Genomic DNA, 22,059 nt, shown 5'->3' with positions numbered 1-22,059 from the left:
CATTCGCTTTTCCTCGTTTCGTTGCATGCTGACCAGGGTCGAAGCTTTCTCTATGGAAACGGTAAAGAAATTGAACGTCGATCACGAGGAACCGAAAGAACGTGGGGCAAAATGTCGCTTTTTTCTAATTTCGCTACAATTCGCACGCTGTTAATCAAGAAATAGTTGTATAGACTAGTACAGAATCGTTTATTACGCGGTGGAATCTTTGCACACGAATCGTTGCACACTCGATTTAATTAGAGTACTAAATATATTACCCTTTTTCCTTTCCAACCCTTAAATATCATTAAATAAATTTTCGTACAATTTCCCACTGCCTCGAGGATTTTAAAAATCTCGCGAAGCAAAAAGGATGCAACGTTTCTTGCAATGGATCCCTACAAAATCACATGGCAAAATCACACGCAGTTAACCAAACCTCCATTAAACGCAAAATAAGAGGAATGGCTGGCGTGCAATCGGAAAACGCGAAAACTAGCCTCTTCCGCCCTGGAACTTGGTTCCTCTTCATTCCTCTTCCATCACCGCCTTCCTGAATCGCGAAAGTCTCTCTCGCTCTTTCCCACTCACTACTATGTACAATAGCACAGCACAATTGCAGTACGGTATCTAGTGCGGTACGCAAAGTTTCTCTCTCTCTCTCTCTCTCTCTCTCTCTATTTTTCAATTTCTCTCTCATTCTCTCTCTCTCGCGCGCTCTCTCTCTCTCTCTCTCTCTCTTACTCGTTTATCTCTTGTCTTTGTAGTTCACTCTATTTCACACACGCACGCGCGCGCGCGTGCCGCATTCATCCGCATCCCTGCGATTTCGCATGTCGTGGAATATCGAGACCGCTAGTTCTCATGAACGATCAGCTCCCGTGTTCCGTCTACTCCTCTTCTTCGCCGATTCGCACAAAACAGCGTCCACTCTGATATACAATGTTCATTTAACGTACGTAGAATATATCACTTGGCACGTGCACCCTCGACACGATGCCACATTTGTTATTCTCCTTTTTTTTTTTATCTCGCATTAAATTAGTTTCGGTGTCTCAGTGTTATAGTGTCTATATATGTATGTGTGTAGGTGTGGATTAATGTGAGCGTGTATTAAGAAACGAAGCTGTTCTTTCGCGTCCATTTTTTTTTTTGTTTCGGTAAATTTCATGGGTTCGATGTGTATTCCTTTAGCGACCAACGAGGACACGACGAGTCCTGATTCACCCTTTTTGATCATCGATCCTTCGCACGATTCTCTCTCTCCCTTTCTATTCAATTCTACATTTTTCCGCTTTTCTGAAAATTTTCGAACACTATTCGAGGTTACAGACGTCGCCGTTTTGAGAATAAAAATATTTAGGAATCTTTGAGAACGGAGGTTTGGTTATACGGAGCTTTATTTCTTGCCGGTGAGAAGATCGAAAAGAATAGCTTCTCTATCTTTGCAAGGATGGTTCAAAACAGCGACGTACAAAGTTATGAGAGTCTTCCTAGATCATTAAAAAGGTTCTTTCTTCTTCCTTTTAAATATAAACTATAGACTTTTTCTGAACATATTCTCCGAAATCCTTCGCGATTTCTTTTATCTCGTATGAAACATGGCACGGGGAATTACCTGCACCCTGTTCTTCGAAATGATCAAACAAATGCTAACACGATCTGCGTGTGGTATTTCTTGATTCATAAAGGATCAACGCGTTCAACCCTCAATGGAAAAACAACGAGTATCTAAATACGCTAGGGTAGGAATAAACTTCACAAGGGTATGAGGAGTTGAACGCGCCAGAATTCAGCTCTGATTCTCGAGGAAGGCTGACAACCTCGAACACGTGTTCTTCGGGAGAACTTGAGGCTCACTTCTTGCAATTTTGACTAGATAAAAGAATTGGCCGATCCGTCGAGGACCATGCCAACACGCGTGGACTAGAAAATGCTCTGAATCGAGATATCTTATTCTAATATGGCAAATTATGGCACCAAGTTCCCGGAGAATCAGACTCTCGAACGAAAATCAAATCGTTCGAGCGAAACGAATAGGGAGAGAACGTTCTCGCCATTAAAGATCGATAATCCATACGATTTCTTTCGACGCGACTCCACGATGCTCGATTTCACACCCTGGAACGTGGTTTTCTGCAATAATTTCCTCCTATTTTCTTTTCTTTCTTCTCTTTCTTGAATGTACAATCAGAGTTTCGTGGATCAACGATAGAATTTTGAAAAATTAATCGAGTTGCAAACGGTGTTTCGAACATTGAGGGAAATATGCGTCATTTCGCGGGACGTAGCGAGGTTGAACTGCAATATTCACGAACAAGGCTGCCACCCGTTTCTGTCGTTAAAAAATTATCACAGTGACCGTGCTTCCCGGAGCTTGGCTATAAGATAATGACGCCAGTGTGCACGATTCCTCAGCAGCTCTCAAACCTGCTTGCTTCTTTCCCCCCTCTTTTCTTAAAATGCTTGAAAATATCGCGCCCTGATCGACGCCAGATTATGAAAGTTCGAACACATTAAACGTAATCGATTATCGCGAACCGATTCGATCGAATAATTATCCTCACGAAAACTCCGTGTTCCACGTTCCTTACGATATTCATCGTTTCTGAAATTTCTCGAACCTAAATATTTCACTATTATACGTATTCCGTTTAACCCATTGAAGACCAACGTAGTGTTAATAATAATAATAAATACTTGCAAATTTGTTTTTCAATAGATCAATTTATGTTATTAAATCCTGTTTTTTTTTTTTTAATTATGGTTGCGAAAGAGAATTTTCAAAACGTTTGCTCCATACTTTCTTCGTTATTATGTCTTCTACTTACATTCTATAATTTTGTGGATTTTGAAGAGATTGAGATATTTATGACCTCATAATAAAATTGTTTCGTTTGAATGACGGATATTGATTTTATGTCTCTGGTTCGTATGATGTGCTTTTGTAACGTTTTTATTATATTTCCTGTATGTCAATAAAAAAATATACGAATTACTTTACGTACGTTTTTCAATAATGTCATTTGAAATGTTCCTGCTTTATTTCACTACTTAGTCCTCAATGAGTCAAACGATCGATCCGCTCACTACAAATTGAAGCGATCGAATAATTATTCTCACAAAAACTCTACGTTCTATGTTGCTTGCTTTTCGCTCAATCTACGACCTCTCTCGGACTTAAATATTCCACAGTTCTACGCACATTGTGTCTGACAAAATTCTGCGATGTAAATGCTTTTCCATTCTACGCGTTCGAGAATTCGTCGAATTCTTCGAACGTAATCATGTGTGTATTTAGCTAGGTTGCGCGGTACGAAGGGCCGCCTTCCGAAAATTCATCTAATCGGGCCTACGGTCCCCGCTACGTCGTCGAAACGAGTCTTCTAGCAGGCGAGCGGCCCGAACAATTCGGAGATTGTTGAAAACTGACGTTCCAGGTCAGTCGAGCGTCTCGAGTGATATCGCGAACGTCGCGTCGCGTTAAGAGATCGCCGCCCTTACGAGAAGGACAGATCTTCCTCGGGCGACTCGTCCTGGTACTCCTCGTGGTCGGACGTATGTCACAAAACGTCGCTTGGTTCCCGTTGCACGATACCTATCGTCGGTGATAGCTGTCCCTCCTCAACTGCGACGGTCTTCGGGTCCTCGTCCTTCCATTTGTCCATGGAGCGGCGTCGAGCGTTCATGAAGAAGTTCCCGACCGTCGTCGGCTCCAGGCCCAGTTGTCTAGCGATTGTCACCTGCATCTCTTTCGACGGCCTCTTGGTCTCCTGAAATGCGTCAGTATTTAGATAGTTTGACGTGAAATATGTATTCTGTTAATTTTATCGTTATTCAACTGAAAACGTTTAAGAAGATACGGGTTTTTTACGAACGTATTAAAGAACTAACAAAAAGAAACGTAGTCTGAATAGAGATTTGTTCCACCTGAAAAATATTATGCCCACTACTTCACTTTGCACACTTTGCAGTAATTACATTTTGAGTTATTAAAATATTTCACTACACGATAAAAACAAACGAATGATATACACGCTAGTAGTATAGTTAATGTAAAGTGTATTTACGAGCAGACGTTTTGGATGGTTCTGAAGAACTGAAGGTTCGTCACTGCCCCTCACGTTTACAATAACAAAAACCCATTGTACCATTCGCTACTGACCCCGGTAATCGATGCGATTTAAAATAATTAAAAATGGACGAATATTGTGATAAAATAACAATTATTATTGTATGTTTATGTACCACAACCACGCGACATACAGAGTTCAAGAAATTATAGATATAAATATATATGTCGGGTTTACATTAGAATTAGGGTTAAGGGCGTGAAACGAATCTTCGTTTGGATTACATGTTGTCGTTATGCAATAGAGAAGACATTGACTAGTGCAAATACGATTATTATAGAACCGGACAAGTAACCGTGGTAGTTAGGTACTCGAGAAACTAATGACAATGATCCTAGGTTCAATAACGAATCCGCGGTCGACGGGATGATAGATGAACGTACTCACAAAATCTAAGTCGGATGCGTGATATTCACTGGTCGTAAAGGGTTACTCTTTTCATCGATGAGATCGCGAGCGAGAATGCCTTTCCCGTCCCGATGATGCCACAGAGGAAAACTATAATGGGGTGTGTCTAAGGATACGAGATCATCGGATTCGTCGAGAAAAGCCTTCGTTCAGAAAGTAAGGGAAATTGGCGTTGCTGCTAATTGGTCAATCTCTATATCGGTGGTTAGAAAAAGATGCTAGCCGCCCTCGAGGGGAAGTTGCTAGTGGGAGACGCCACTCGTTGAAAAATAGGTCTCCCCTATTTTCCCGTAGTTAGGACAAAGACTGTTTGTCTGTTTGAAGGACTTTAGTTGACTAAATCTTAAGATTTATAACGGGCCCTCGAGCTAGCTGAACATGTACTGCGGAGACGCATCGACATCTGGCAATCATCTTACTCGAAGAATAGGGTCTGCGTGTGGCGAGCTACGGGACAGAGACCGTTGGAATGTTTACTGTCGAGTGTTACAACTATTTCCTTTTTAAGGAGAGCTATAGAATTATTCCATGCCTTTGTTAGACAAAGCGTTCATCCCGTGACCGCGGCTACGTTCGGCGACTGACTGTCGCCTCGAACCCAAGCTCATTATCACAACTCTCGAACGATTACAATCGGATTGAATAACTACAATTGTTCAATTACAGCTATAGTAGACTCTAGGTTACAATGTTGCGGGATTATCCAAAATTCCAAAGGCTCCGGTGTTCTTTCATCTCCGACATATATATTTCTCCTCTAATATAATTTATTCATTGGTGATCGAAAAGCTAACTTTCTTGAATATTCTCGATGTATGAATAAATGAACCAAGGGTCAAAAGATCATGCATCGTCGAGATAATCCCAATCGACTTACGAACGATACGATCGGCTTTCTAGATTAAAGAATCTATTTTGACTATTTCAGATGAGTGTACGTATTTTAAGGAATCAACCAGATTTAAGAATTTGAACTGATCGATTAATGAATCAGACTGCAAAGCACGTTATTTATGGAACAGTCTCCGGATCAATGAATATTCGTTGCAGCTGCTGAGATTCGTCAATGATCTAAGAGTGACTTTCGGTCTCTAAAATCCTATAAATTTCTAGCAAACCCATAATAAGGTTAACTATTCTATAATAGCTTAGATAACCCGCTATCCAATCGTTTGAACGAACCTAGTGCTAATTCAAACTTAACGATAATCGTTAAAACAAAGATAGTTCCCGATAAAAGAATTCGCCGTCGTCGTTTCTCGAAGCTCGCTTCGAACTTGGAAAAAGCCGAATCTTATAAATAAATATCGATAGAAAAAGCTGGAGCACTCCGTGCTACGTCCTCGACGAATCTTTCGCCGAAGAAACGCATCAAATAGGAACCTTTGTGCTCGAAGCACTCCCCTTTTTTCTTTGACTTCTTCCTCCGCTAAATTAATATTCATCCCTTCCCTTCTCTCGGCGCATCTCAACCTACAATTCTCCACTCTGAATTGAGAAGTCAAACGCTGTCTCCCAGTCGGTACTTATTTTTGTTCCGCAAAGCGGGCCACGATGCCGGAACCGGAAGAATCAAACAAGAAATCCGCGGCCTGATCACGGACTCGACGAATGGTAAACATTTCTGTACATGTGGTAAACGGGCTGGTACGCTTTCTTCCCATGCGACGTTTCTTACTCGACGTAGGTCGATCAATAACACGAACGGAGTACCGAGAGAGAGAGAGAGAGAGAGAGAGAGAGAGAAGGAGGGAGAGTATCGATTGCTCGAAGGAACAATTATTACAAACCGATGGCCCGATGCGCGTGCAGCAGAACGCAATAATTAACGCGTTATGTGCGAAGTGCAATCGTTTAGCCTGGTAAAACCGATCAAATTAGGATGCTCGATCCAACACGAATTACAAGCCTGCTCCCTCGTGTCGACTTAACCCTCTCCCCCTCTTCTTTAATGGCTATAGAAAGGAAATAGCGCGAGGGGAGCGAAGCGGGGACGATAATTTAATGAAGAAGGTTGAGTCGTTTGATTGAGTCTCGCGTGCCAGGATTTTTGGGGACAGGATGCCTCGTTTTCGCCGAAGAGGGATTAATCGGGGTTAATCGTTTCGTGTGTTTATTCCACGAGGGTTTCGGCATTCGTTTGGAGCGGGGGCAATAGAATTTAATAGCGTCGATTCCGTTTCGGATGAAACGACGGAATCAACGATTCCATTCAAACTTATAAATATACTTATCTATTAACTAATAATTATACTTAATACACGTGATCATACACAAACATGGTGGTAAATTGAGGGAGGAAAATGTAGATTCCCAGGAGTGGCTAAAATTTTAGTGAAAGAGCGACTGAGCAAGGAATTACTTGCATTTACTTGGAAACAAGGTAGACGTTTAAGGAACTGTATTGATATCCTGTCTGGCTGTAATTCAGCGCGTGTAACGCAACGAAACGAAGGTCTGTCGCCTCTGTCTACAGTCTACGGGATAGCAGTTCGGTATAGAGAGAGGCGTATCAATTGTTGGAAATACGGGACACTATCGGCGCGAGGATCGTGATTATTCCTTGACAGCTACTGTGCGCGCCTGAGAAACCGTATGTGAGAGAGAAAGAGAGACGTGGAGGGGGTTGCATACGTGTCATGGGGTAAGGGGTGCACATTGGATCTCGAAAACGACGAACAACCATGTCTAAAATTCTTCGCTGTTTATACTCTGACAAACTAGCATCTCTTGCGTAAGTAGTACAATATTAAAAAGCGTGTTAAATATTTCAATATATTTCTAACTCGAAACTTTGCCCTTTCTGTATCTATTTACTAGAATATTTCTGATTGATTTTTTATTCCATTTTGTAATTGGAATTCCATTTATTTATGCGAAGAACAGTTTTATTAAACATAATTACAATAATTATGATTTTTAATTAATGAAACCCCTATTATTGAAGTTTCTATTAGTTTGCTGATTTTTAACATTTTTAAAGGTACATACAACGTAGAACTGTTTTCTAGCACAATTTGTATTCATTTAAGTAGATAAATGGCAATTTAAGCCTAATCTATGGAATGAAATAAGTAATTGTTAAGCAGTAAACGGAATATTTAATCGCAGAGTAAAAGAACTTTATGCAGGGACGAAGAAAATAATTAATGCAACGATCCTATCCTTTTTAATTTCGAGCGGGTGAAAACGTATTTTGGACAAGGAGCTAAAAAAGTTAGTTTCAGTAAATGTAAGTACCAGTTTTGAAAATATAAAACCGATTGACAACATTTCAAAGTTTAAATTCGAGAAAATTTTAAGATAATAAGGGAGCTTTTATCGATAGCAGATCGAACATGCGTTCCTGATAGCTTTGTTAGACGAATTGAGGGGATCAAGGAAGTTTAAGAATCGTATAATCGAGCGGAAAATAGAAGCGGAATGCGAGAAAGATCGAGCAGAAGCGTTAACTGGGCTAAGGTCAATTCGCCAACTATTTGGCATACTTCCAAAGAGCCCGGCCGAACCAGCGCTTTTCCCTTTTCCAACGGAACATCTACATTATTTTCATAGTTGTCCCGCGATCGTATCTCAAACTGCGCCTTGTTCAAACTGACCCCGAAATTAGCTTAAGTTTCACCCGTGGCAGGTTCGAATTTAAGGGTGATAGAACGAAATCTTGTTGAAAACTTTATATAGTACAACCAAACTTCTCTTGTATGATTGAACTAATATTATTATTCATATTATACATGTCTCATTATGAAAAAGCATTATGAAACAATAGGTTCTTCCTTAGTAATTATCGATAAAGAAGAAAAAGTTTTCTGAAGACACAAAAAACGTTAAACGCTGAAGGATTTAATTTAAATTAAATACAAAGTTCGATGTAATTTGAGTTTCGCAAAGCATGGAAGCCAAATCGAAAATTAAGTTAAGTAATTTAAAGCTTAATCAAATAAAACGTAGATTAGGATTATAGTAGTGTAGAAACCGTAATCAAACCCTGATTAACTCTCATGTAAACCTCGTTTGATTAAAATCCAGACTTAACCCGAACACCGAACCGAATCCAACCAAGCAATACCCGGATCAAAAACGAATCGAGGCGACTTAATCGAGTATAGAACGGATCAGACTCGAGTCTCACTTTATATTTTACTAAAAAATCAAATTAGCTTAATTTCGAAGACGAGCTAGACTCTCCGCATGAATTTCTTACACGTTCATTGAACACCTTCGTTCTTCCTTTCTGATTAATGCAAACGCTAACTTGGTAACAGTTGTGCGCCTTTCGAGGATTATAGAATATTAGACCGCGGAGTCGAATGGCCGCGATATCGACGATTCGACGAGCAAGGTATCGAGTGAGCAGCCGCGAACGCGAATTCCACGACGTCATCGACGACTTCTTTCTTCGCCTTTTCTAATAACGACGGTATTTATGTATCTTCATAGCGAACATTTGGCGTAGTTCCCTATCAATTCATGACGTTATCAATCTTAATTAGCGAGGATATTAATCTGTCGTAATTTTTGAAAGTTTATCTTTAATATAATCTTTTGGTAATATTTCGCTATACTTAGCTACGATTATTATGAAATATTATAAAATAATGTCACACTTTAGTTCGACTTATCCGTAATTCTGACGTTAAGATACATTTTCTTAGAAATAAGCAAGTCTCCAAGTACATGTAAAATGTCAACAGCAAAATGTATGTCACATCGTTAAAAAGAAAATTCACACTTTTATTCGAGTTACATTTCTTTGCGAGCATCGGTAGGAGCATAAATTTACATAAACATCGGTAATTCATCTATAATATTCTGTAGGATTCCCTTTACTACGAGCGATATCCTTCGTTCGAAATCACTCGATTCCCTTTTTCTCTCCGTCGAAGCGTTCTCAGGGCGCATGCATTAATAAAGGGAGGCTGATTTCTCGCGTGCACGCGGAGAAAAACGCAGGGACAGCGTGACGACGCGGGAGGACGAGGGTGCTGGGTTAGTTTCAGCCCTGTCGCGCGTAAAGCCGCCTCTATCGATCCATGTTGAATAATTTCGCGGCCGATTCCTTGGTCACACGCGTCGATCGCCACCATGATCGCAGTCACACGCTCGAAAACCAGAATAGATAACGTCCATCCAACCCACGCATTTTTAACAATGCTTATTTTTTTCTTTTTTATTTCGTTTCTTTTCGTCTTATTTTGTTGTAATTGTAGCAGCTCGCGAAAGTATTGAGCATACGTAGAACCTTTTATGAATACATTGTGCACGTTGTATGAAACATTTTGAAATTTGATTATCACGTATACTTGGCTGTTGTGGTTACATTAGCATAGTTTAAAATCTAACATCTAAAGATGTATACAGAAGATGCAAACGTATATTTTGTAAGATACTAGTATACGGTGCGAATAGCTATCTTAATAAATCGTCTAAAAATAAAACATAGAACGATTTACGATAAACTATGGGAAGAAACCAAGCGAGTAAAAAATCTTTGCATTCGTTCGGAAAAATAATTTTTGCCGAACAAAACTTTGCTCCGAGATTTTTCTGCGATATCGTATCTCAAAAATAAAAATATATTTGTTTATTTTTCGATCTTCTCTCAAAGAAAACATTTCGAAGTTAAAATACCGTGACATCGAGTTCCATGCAGGAGAACGAATTGTACCTCGAGCAACAGAAAATACATTTGTTGAAACGTATGAAATAAAGATTGTTACGAGTGCCGAGTGATAACTCTCGACGCACTTATCCATCGCAAACATTTATCATTTTTGCGCTTGTATCGAGAGCATCGGGTAAAGGCACACTGAACGCATACATAACACGAGCGCATCGGCCGTGTCGATTGTTTTCGCCTGGCGCATATGTGAGTTCATCGGCTATGCGGATAACTTACACTGAACGCATATATGGGTTCGTCGTCTGCAAAGGGTTAATAGTAACTAAAATACTCGCACTGGTATCACGGTCTCATTCACATCACCATAGACTATCCGCATTCCACAAAGAACAAATAGAGCCAATTAAAAAATTGAAAAATATAAAGGGGAAAAAATACATAAATTTGATTACAATGTAATTTTTGAAGTTGAAAAAATATCCGAGTTTCAGTTCCGTTTCTAGAAATATAATTTACGTATCTCAAATACTATGTAAGAAGCGATCACAATGATACAGGCGAAATATCAAAGAACTGAATCGAGTTGCCGGACGAGTATTAAATCAGCTTAAAAAGATTCGGAGGGCCAAAATGGCCACGACTCGGCGATGCCCTCAGTGCACTGTTATTATGGTGCACCAATAGAATGCGGGATACACGTGGTGTCTATCCAGATAATTTACTGACGACGTAGTAATTTTGTTAAGTGAGGATTTGTTGAGAGCGTTTCCATTAACGCATGCAAAACTCGGCCGGTCGTGAGCGTTTATACGAGGGGTACTCTGTTATCAGTATATACACCCTATGGAAGTCGGTTTTCATCATTTGAAATCGGATTTATAAATTTTTAAAAAGATTTTTGAATTGGTTCCGTCGTCCTTCATTGTTCGTTTTATTTAATTATTTCAATTTAATTCACACGTTCGAATTTAATTATTTCATGACAGTTATATCATTTTTTACAACAATTCCTAGGACAAGCTATATAAATGAATTTTCAAATGAAGTTACATAATTTTATTTATGAATACGACACAAACATGTTTTTTGGGGAGGAACGTTTTTCATTTGCTTAACGTTTAATGTAACTTCGCGAATGACCTTTTCTTAAAACTGTTATAGGATAAGAAAATATTTGGATATACCTAGTATTAGCTTAGGTAATCTAATAGTTACCTAATATATTATTACTCTAATAGATAAATTAGAAATGGGAAGGTGAAATAATAAAAAGAACTAGATAATAGAAGGGCAAAGGACGCTCTTAGGAACAAGCACTGAATTCGCCATAGTGTCTTTGAGCATCCATTCGCCTGGGACAATCGAGAACGGGGTGGAGGTATCGATCAAAACGCAAGTTAAGTTATACAAGACTTACTTTAAAAATAGCCTGTAGAGTACGGCGCTGAAGGTCTGTGAAAACCAGGCGCGGTTTCTTGGGGGCGGGCTGTTCTCCCTGGTTCGCCATCTCGTCTTTCCTCTTGCATGCTAAAATTCAAACGATCCTTTAGTCGATCTATCCCTTGAAGGATCATTACAAAAAATTGCTAACCGATTTTACCCGTGTAAGAGAACAATGATAATGAAAAATAAAATAAGACGAACGATAAAACGAATTAACTTGAAATTCATTTCGAAGATCTATTCGCCTTCGAAATAATATTAATTTTTGTAAAAACTCAATGTTATTAGTTAAGATGGAAATTAAGATGGAAAAATTCAATGAACGTGATGAAAATAAAACGCGAACGGATATAAAATCAAAGTTTCCACAAAGACACTACCAGAGAAGTATAGTGGCACAGTTACATTACCGCGAAAACACACGAACTAATTGGTAATTAGTGGATGAAAAGAAAGCCGCGCGAATGAGATGGAGAAGGCGGCGAATCGATTGTGTCCCCAGTTCCAGCTATCCCCTTTCCATACGTAACCATTATGAAACACCTCAAGATTTTCTCTTTTAAGGCGAACTAGTATTGAAAGAGGAAGAAGGAACGGAAGAAATGAAAGAAGAAAAAGGATGGACACGAGTAAGAAGATTTTTTCTTCCCTGCAAGTAGACACGGTTCGCGAGCGCACAGTGACGTGCGTCTAATTGACGATCGGCACAATTAAGACGATGGAAGAAACGGAAGGGAAACGATTTTCAACGTAATTTGATCGTACTTACCTGCGCGTTGTGGAATCTGTGCAGCTGAAAGCAGAAAAAAGAGACGAATGTGAATCAATGGTGAACTCGTTTAGTTTGACGACCCGACTTTTTATTTCTTTTTTTTTTTTGTCTTTTTGTTTGTTTTTTTACTACCGGGTCGTCGATTATAAATGTCGTTGTCAAGTGTGTATAATGTTTCATTCCTGTTCTGTTTTATCTCTGTTATGTGTGTTTCTTACATACATATATCTTCTTGTTTCTATAATACTTATTCTTTACGTATAATCTTTTTTTAGCAATCATTATTCATATCTTTTATTTGGAACGCTAGCTTGCCGTTCACGAGCAAAATTACTCTTTTTGCAAAGTACGTTCTCGCAGCCAAACAAAAAAAGTAATCTCGACTTGTTATATGTATACATAAATACATACGGAATGTTGTATATATATATATTACATTAACATTGAGAAAAGATTGTCAAGGGCATAGAAGTAAAAACACGTACAACAAGTCAGTGGAGAGAAAAAAAGGGGTTTAGGGATTCGCTTGCATAACACGAATATCTCAAACTGATAGTACTACAGCTGATAAACATCTCACTAAAGGGTTCCAAAAGGGCACAAGGGCGAGGGGGCGGACACATATAATCTATATATATACATATAAATATATTGTATATGTATATATATATATATAATTTTGTGTGTACATGTGAGACGATGCAAGAGTGTCAAGAGAGATGCATTTTCCTTGGAAAAGCGAGTTTTCAGTGTCCGTGTAGTTCGTTTCGTGTCTCGAGTGAGTGATATGTATGCCTTGTTTCGAATCTGAGTGGTATTATGTCTCGTCGAGCACACGTTTTCCTCGTTCTTCTCCTTTTTCCCTCCCTTTTTTTGTTCCGTTCTTTCTTTTTCTTTTTTCTCGTTGGCTCGCGTCCAACCAACGAGAGAGAGCTGATTTAGACCCGGCAAAATTTGCACCGACTCTTCCGCGGATTTAGATCCGAGAGCCCAAAAGACTGCAGAAGAGTTTTGGAACACCGCGCGCGTTCTGTTAAATGTGTTCGTAGTCACGGTATTTCGATTAAGAAATCGGCGATTTAATAAATTTCTCGATCATCCGTCTTTTGTAATTAATCGATCAATTAATAGTTTTACAGATGAGCGAGACTTATTAATTAGAAAGTAACCGATTTCCGGATTATCTAATTAGAGATCGTTCGACTTGGCAATTTTCTAAGCAGAGAATTTGCCAGTTTCCCAATTTCCGTACTAATTCATAAAAGCAGGAAATCATTCACGTTTCAAGAATCCAATGATTCGAAGCAGTACCTAAATTTGTTCGTCGTCGTTGGAAACCTACGAATATCATAAATACGTTCGAATAGATAGATATATGACGAGTCGAATGCATAAATGGTGAATTAAGGCTACTGTAAATCGGTTCGCATGAAAACGCTTTCCCATCGCGAGTTTCGTCCCTCTTGTAAAACGATCGAGCCGCGGCTTAGAGCGATTTTAACGCACAGTCCCTCGATCGACAGGTTCTCTGAAATAATAACGATCGCGATATTAGCTCGAAATTGTCGCGTAATCACTGCCGGCTCTTTGTGACGCTCGCAACGTTATGGCGCATAATTGCGAACGAGAATAGGGGACGAGAAAGGAAAAAAAGAGTGCGAGAGACAGAGAGAGAGAAAGAGGGAAAGAAAAATAAAGGGAGATAGGGAACGAAGAGGGAAGAAGGAACAGAATGGGAAAAATAACGTTTACACGCGTACATGGTTTTCCCGCGTACGAATTCCGATCGAGCAGCCGATATTAGATTAAATAACTCGTCAATTTTCTCTTTGTCCAACTTCGATCTATACCTGGAAACTTGGAAATCGTTGAAATTTCCCGATAATGGGCCACCTTTTCGGCAGGTAGAAGCAAATCGGTTGGACGACCGAAAAAAATCTCGTCTATCCCGAATGGAATCGAACGCAAGCCCCTGCAAATTAGCGTCTTGAACCGTTGCGCTCGTAAAATCAAGGGTCAACTGGCGATTTTTGCGAATTATACTCGATGCCTGCGATTATAGATCTTTCTCCTAATCTGGATAATAAACGGGTATCGTACATTTTTCTTCGAAATTAGCAAGGATATTCTATCTATCGTTAGTCCAAGTGTCGATCATGCAAGATCATTTATTAGCCCGTTGACGTATTAACTTTTTCACATTAAATGTTGTTCACGTTAAATTGCAGCAATTTTTCCAAGTCTCCGGTTCTCGTTCAGGGTTTCATTATTTGCAAAATGCAAAAGTTTAGGAAGAATGGCAATCGATAAAACGCTTAAATTAATAAGAAACAGGCACAATGCCTTACCTCGTCTGACGGACAACTGCGCATGTCAGCGGATTAAAAACGGATACCTTTCCAAAGGAACATCCTAATAGCCAAAACAAAACGAAAAATTGGTCGAAGAGCTGATTCGTTGGATAGAATACTCTCGATCGCGTCGATTTCTCGATCGCTAAACCTGCCAATGACAAGCCCGCCCCGAAAAACATTTAATACGTCCGCTTCACTCTGTCCAACTAAAAAACTCAACGAATAACATCGATCTATGGGCAGTAGCCTTCGGTTCCGATTAATCTGCCATCCGAAGGAACTATCTTAAAATCCAACCTCTCGAATTGAAAGATCGCGGTTGAACGTGGTTTTCCCGATTGAAATTTCTTCGTGGAAGAGCCTTCCGTCCCACGAACGATCCGTGAAAATGAAGTGGCAGCGACTGGTGTACGAGAGGATGGCGAAAACATTGTAGACGAGGGTGGAAAGGCAATCATGTGCCATTAGCAACCACCCGATAACGAGTGAAAGGAGACTGGCGAAAAAAATGCCACCAGGAACAGGAAAAACTGACTGGGGAGTGCGGGGGATTGTTCGCAAGGATGGACAGCCGGACAGAGACGAAAAATTGACGCGTTCGTTATTACCACGGTAGTAGCAGGGAAAAGTCATGATCGTCGCGACAATCGACTCGCGGACACGGCTACCTGCCGGCCCCGTTTGATTTTTCACCCTGTCACCCCTTTCTTGCCTCTCTACATCTGACATAGGGGATAGGGAGTTTGTTCTTTTTCGAAAGGTAATTGGAATTCTTCGGGAGGATAAATCGAGTTCCGGGAGAGTATCAGGATGATTGGTTAGGTGGATCATCAATAGGGAGGATAAGAAGTTTCGTCGCGAGTAAAGAAATGGAGTTAACGGCTCTGTAAGTCGAAGTTTTGTAAATCGATCTTGCCTCGATGTAAAAAAAATCGAAATATAAAATTGATAGAGATGGCATGATAAACTCGACGCCTTCTTCGTAAATCTATATCTTCCATCGACTGATAAAACTAGCAGAACTAATAGAACTAACAGAAAATCGACGATGTAACGTGAAGTGGAAATATACGAACTCTCGTTTCTGTCCTCTGGGTACTAAAAATCTATTCTTACCACGAATGGTAATATCAATGGGAAAGGACAAACCGATGACAGTCAGGTTCGGACGAGGGGTTCAGTCGGGCCATGGGGGCAGGGAGGGTATGTTAAAATTGTCAGGCGGAAGAACGATCGCGTTGTCAGGTTTGTATCCATCGTTGCGAGAGCAGAACTCGAAATGGATGCAAGCAAGAACCGGATGTCACGAGCGGATCGATCGAAGGATTCCAGAAACGGCTAAGTGGGCCAAATCCAGTCGGGCGCACGGCGCGATAAAGCATTAACGAGAGCTCTTTCTCGCTCTCTCTCTCTCTCTCTCTCTCCCTCTCCCTCTCTCCCTTTCCCTCTCTGTCTTTCTCTTTCATATTCTCTATCATACTGCTCTTTTTCCATCTCCCTCTTCTAAAGTGCAGAAAATCTCTGACGTGGTCGGGTGCCGCGAACTTTTCGGAAAATAATCCATGGCTGACACTTTGTGCGCCGAGTGAAAAGCCGGCCAGCCACTTTGACGAGCGTCCCGAAGAGGATCAGGTCGCGCGGAAAAATTTGATCGGCTCGCCTGGCCGATCTAGCGTGTATTGAGATGTTCGAACCGACCCCGTGGCCGCTCTGTGCCGCGCCGGAAAACAACCGGATAATGGAACATTTAGTCGGGCATCGTGAATTTTTAAAGGGGAGGCAAACGATCGTGAGGATAGAAATAAATTTCCAAGCGTGAATTTCTTCATGGAAGAAAACGGATACGATATTGTTACTTTTTCCGAAATTCGAGAGTACTAGATTTTCAAACATCATCGGAAACTGCAGAGTGAAATCACGTGGGAGGAGAATGAAGTCTACTCGATTGCCGAATCACAGACTCAGCACACCCCAAAATGGAGTAAGACTACGAGAGATCATAAAGCACGGATCTCCATTAAAGCGACCGCGAGTCGGAATCGAATTCACGTACGATCTGCTCGTAACCGATGGCCAGGACCAATCAAAAGGAAGTTTGTCAGAGACACGAGCAAGGCACGTAGACGTCTTCTTCATATAGGTGGAGACGGGCCGGCCCGTATTCCATCGCAGCCGCCACCCCCTTTCCCGAATAACTCAAGAATGATTGCGTTTCGAGCGAGGAGCCCGCTGGCGTCACGTGGCACCAATAGCTTCTGCTATATAATAAAATAATACACGCAGAGAAGGCGGCCGCGCATTTACATGGCCCACGTGATCCCGATACTCTCTGTCTCTGGTCTCCGACCTTTCTTCCACCCCATTCCATCGATACACCGGGTGTGTCGCCGAGACCACTTCCACAATGGGGATTCGTCGACTGGTTCTTTGTCTCCAACACTTTCTTGGATCCTTTCTCTTTAATTTCTTCGAATATCGTTGTCAAGTACAAGCGGTGAACTTAGTTTCCAATGGACTTAAGGTAAAAGACGTATCTCATCGGAATATGGAAAATGAGCTCTTTCTTAATCTCCTACTTCTTCTTCGCGGACGAAGTTAACTTATTTCTCATACGAACAGAAATTTGTTGGGTCACAGGTAGTTTGCGCTGGATTTAAGCTCGTTTCGAGGTAATGTTTTATATTTTATGGCGTCGCCGATACAGCGAAACTGGATCTTGCCATTTTTAGGGAAATTTCCAAGCAAGCCGGAAATTGAATTCCGCTTCATTTCCGTTAATCCATCCGCCGCAATTGCACGTATTATCTTGATTTTGAAGTTTGTCTAACGCGATTGAACACCGGACGCTTCGTCCCCTCTATTTTTAATGCAGTTACCGCTTGAACGAGCACTAACGCTCGGAGGGTTGCATGAAAACTTGAAAGAGAGTACCACCAAGGGCTTTTCCAGGAGGAATCGGAGAATTTACATTCGTTACAATACTCCTGGTTAATCGTATTGCTTTTCCCTATGGATTTTCTCATTGGCTCTTTTTATATCGCCCCTATTTATTCCTTTTACCATTTTCCTTTACTCCCTTCTTTTTTTCCAACTCTTTTCATTGTTTACAATTTCATCTACTTTTTATGCTCTGTATCCCCTTTTTATTTTACTCTTTGTATCTATTTTTTCATCTTTTCTCCGCACTCTTTTTCCGTTTACAAAGGTGGTTTTTCTGCGTTCTATTTAATATTTTTTCTGTTTCCCTTTTTTTTCATAATTAACCTTGTAATCCACTATTTAATGCTTTTAATACACATATCTCTCACATTTTGACCGTAATTTTTAGTTTCTCCTTTCCTCCACCTGCTACGATACTCGTTTTACCTTCCAATTTTTTCACCTTCTTCGTGTATCTTCATTTGTTCCTATTATTCGTATTTTTACACACACCCTGTAGAAGGGCGACTTCGTGCAAGAGAACTTGGTCTCCGTAGCGGGCCTCTCCCGTTTTTGCCTGATAGGCTCGCATTCCAATGGAGTCAGAACACCCACACCGGTTTCCTTCCTTGGATTTTCTCGCTTCGCACGCAGATTTATGAAGGCAATTCGATTTTATCGCTTATTGCTTGAACTCGCCGATATTCGTGGTGTTCTGCGCCACCCCCAGAGCAACTCACCACCTTCCCTCTCTTCTTACACCAGCACGTACAGTTTCTTCCAAAGTTTCCCCTCTGCGATAAGAGAGTTCTCTGTCCACCAACATTGTTCTCGTTCTCAATTAATGACCAGCTTCCAGCGATGGTTAATTTTCATGGACTCTTTCCACTTGTCTCTTGATCGTCGCTAGCCATCTTTTATAGATCCACATGTAACTTTGAGAAAGTTCACTTTTGTCCATTCGCGTGTAATTCAGTACTTTTCTCTCGGTAGTCCAAACAATGTTGATAAATCACATATGGTCGCCAGAATCGTAAGAAAGACCAAAGGAGCGATAATGAGCATTTTGTAAAATGAAAAATCGCCATTATCTTTCATCGATCCAAACTCAATTTCGTCGGATTCTACTTTTGTCCACTCGTGTCTACTCGTTCTGTCGTAATGTCTTTTTTCATTAACTCAAGTAGTGTTTGTAGACTGACGTCCCTGATTACTATAATCATGGGTGAGTCGGAAGAACCCATTCACGAATATTTCTGGTGCGATTCACTTGCCACCTGTCTTCGATCCACGACAATTTAATCAAATTTCAAGTCTGTCTGATCTAATTTTTATTCCTTACTATCTCAAGCAGTATCTACGAACCATCCTAGTTATTAGAAATATAGCGAATATCGAAGAACGATCTACAAACGTTTCTTGAAGTGAAAAATCAGCGATCGCTCTTTGTTTCTTGCGCCAAATACATTAACTTGGATTATCGTAACGTATCATATCGAGTCTTCCTAGTAGACGTCAACGGTGACAAGTTCGCAAACTGTCTATGATATACTAGCACACCTGCTTTCCACTTACAAAATCGAATTTCTTTGAATTTCTTCAAACCGAGCTACGCCAGCATCGAAATAGAATCTAATTTGTTTTTCACTCGACTCTGTTAATCTCCATACCGAATTCCACCAATTTGTAGCAATATTCGATAAATTTACCGAGGTTCGACATGCAAGTTTCAAGGAAGGGAGCACAGAACTACTCAGACCTCTCTGAAATACACGGAAGCTTCCCGAAGTTTCTTGGACGGATGGACGAGATGGATCGATTTAATCAGTTTGTTTTCCTAATTTTTTCTGTACCCTAATCGTATTATTCGACATATAATAATTAGCGATTTTCTCGTTACACGTTTAATTGCGAAACCAAATGCGGTATAACCGACTGGTTGTCCGAAGCTCCTTATCGATCTGTTCGACGGGAAACTATCGAAATGGCGGAGTTACGATTCCATTTCGAGGAAGCTAGTTAGTCTAGCGTTTACTAAAACTGCCCCTACTTTCCCTTTCGAAACAAAATTGAACTGAAATTTAAGTTGCGATATTTTTGATGCAACAACGTTATATGTATGGTTTCTCGAAACGTGAAACAAAGTTCCCTTAATAAATGATATAGACTCCGTATTCTCTCAATGGTCCAAGATTCAATCGCGATCGATTTAAACTCGTTCTGATTCGTCAAAAATAACCAATTTGTAACATATTTTAGTTCCCTGAAATTTCGTTCGAGACGATCGAAAGCGTCCGGAAATCGATCGAATTTCCGATCAGTCGCCACGCCTAGCGAGACGATCGTTTCGAATCGTTGTATCGTGTACCCCTGTTGTTTCTTGTCCACTAACCCTCGACGCGTTTTTATCCAAAAGAATTACGAATTAAATATGGCAAATTTCCACGAACTTTCTTAAATCATCTATTCGATAAAATACATAAATTGCAATATTTTCTTTCGAACCTTAGTGTGTTCGAAATACTTAAACTGCAACATTTTATTTCTAACTATACAAAATAAAATAAAAAGGCTAAAGAATAAGCATGGAAATGATCGTCGAAGATTGAAACGCGAAGACAGGTCGGCGAACGCGTCGAGTGTCAGCGTCGACATGTGGCTGACGGCCTGTAAATGTGCGACTTCTTTTTTCCAACGGGCTTGAACATTCATGCTTTGTCTTACAGGGTATCGACTAACAATACATGGTATCTGGTTGAATAAGGGCGAGGGGGGCAAACACTACCTGCGCAAAGGACCTCAAATTAACAGCTAATGATAAAGGGCACTCTCTGCATTACGGTGGATTTCTAAGAGAAACTGGGATTTATCTGGCGGGGGATGGTCGACTCGCAACAAAATGCTCACGTTCAATGTAAGACAGCATTCGAGGCCCGGAAGCTGGCGAAAACTTTTTCGCGACGTCGATCGATATCGGCCCCATGGCTTTCCGAGAAAAACCGAACGAACGGATTTTGTATTCGTTTTGCTAGATCTCTTTAAGGTGGATTTTGTATAAAAAATTTAGAAATGAGAGATCCTGATAATCTCGGTATTCGGTAATCTTTCAAAAGTCTGAATTAACCTCTTGAAGGATATTAAAATATCTAAAAAATACCATAGGCATATCTTGTGCATAAATACAATAGGACAATAAAAGTTAATTTTATTTTTTTCTTGTCATTAGTTAAATTCCCCAAAGGGGTTAAATAACGGCTATTCCGCATTTTTGACAGAAAATTCAATCTAGCTTATTATAAATGGATATATAGGTAAATATAAAATATTTAGATAAACTCGATCGATCGATGATACGTAAAAGTTTCACCGGCTTCCGTAACAACAGATCGTCTAAACATCATTCATTTCTTTCCCCGTGTACGTCTTCGTGTCGTATTCTAAGGACAAAGACGCGAGAGACAGAGAGGGGCACCGGAAACGGGGGCGTATTAATGTTTTTGAGTATGTATATACATATACATATACGACAGATATAATATATATATATATATATATCATTATCGTCCCCGTTTCCATGCCTGGGAATTGAGCAAGCAAGCAAGCAAGCAAACTTTCGTCTGTCGTCGTCGAATTTGTACGAAAGGATCGCCGTGTTTTACTAGGGTGTCCTTTCCTTCCTTTCGTTCCGTTCTCTTCTCGTCCCCTCTCTTTCACGTCGATCGTCGACGATTCGCGCGACGATCTGATCCGCGGGCGATATCGACACCGGTTTCGTGGCTCTTTCCTTTCGTTTTTTCGCTTATTCACGTTCCTTAATTTTATCTCAATTTTTCCTCTTTCTTCGATTTGAATTTTTTCTTTTTTTTTTTTTTGTTGTTGTCATTATTGGTCTCGAGGGTGAGAAGCATGAGAGAATTCGGGGACACCCTATGTATGACCCACGTGGCGAGATTGTTTCTGTTCTTTCCATTCGTTCGATGCTGGGGATCTGATCCGAATTATCCGAATTGGAGAAATCAATTTGTAAGATGTCGACAAAGTTACAGTGACGAGCTCGACATTCGAGAAGAAAGGAAATTACCTCCCGTTTATTCAATATGTACCCATTTTTCATGTTTTCCGCCCAGCACCGTCTTCAGATAATCTCGCACCATTCTCGACTACTACCCTGTTCCTCAAAGTTTTACGCTCCGAACGGCGCCCCGGTTACGTTCAGGAACGTCCGCGTGAGATGTTCCCGGAAACGGTTTTTGGGGCGCCGGAGAACAGACTCGAAGACGCAGAACGGAAGGGAAATTCGTTTTGTCAACATAGTTTCGTGTTTTACAATAGTGAATAATAATAATGAATAATAATTAAGAGCAATAATAATAATAATGACGATGATGATGGTGATGATGATGATAATAATATTAATAATAATAA

At 40.4% G+C, this 22,059-nt stretch overlaps 1 protein-coding gene across 4 annotated transcripts in view; it reads right to left on the bottom strand.

The window, feature by feature from the left end:
- Nucleotides 1-2,728: 2,728 nt before the first annotated feature.
- Nucleotides 2,729-22,059, bottom strand: part of LOC117212597 (one cut domain family member 2-like) — a 78,245-nt gene continuing 58,914 nt past the window's right edge. For 2 of the 4 annotated variants that reach the window (XM_033457513.1, XM_033457514.1), the window contains 3 exons: nucleotides 12,359-12,382; nucleotides 11,564-11,673; nucleotides 2,729-3,755 (listed from right to left, as the gene is read on the bottom strand). In XM_033457513.1, coding sequence (XP_033313404.1) covers nucleotides 3,546-3,755; nucleotides 11,564-11,673; nucleotides 12,359-12,382 — 344 coding nt within the window. In that variant the 3' untranslated portion in view covers nucleotides 2,729-3,545. The remainder of the gene's footprint in view (nucleotides 3,756-11,563; nucleotides 11,674-12,358; nucleotides 12,383-22,059) is intronic. The other 2 variants (XM_033457515.1, XM_033457516.1) reach the window with 1 other exon arrangement.

Source organism: Bombus bifarius, unplaced genomic scaffold (genome assembly GCF_011952205.1).
Source record: "Bombus bifarius isolate JDL3187 unplaced genomic scaffold, Bbif_JDL3187 scf7180000008325, whole genome shotgun sequence".
In the NCBI taxonomy this organism is placed as follows: Eukaryota; Metazoa; Arthropoda; class Insecta; order Hymenoptera; family Apidae; genus Bombus; species Bombus bifarius.
This window is presented reverse-complemented; position numbering and strand designations above follow the sequence as displayed.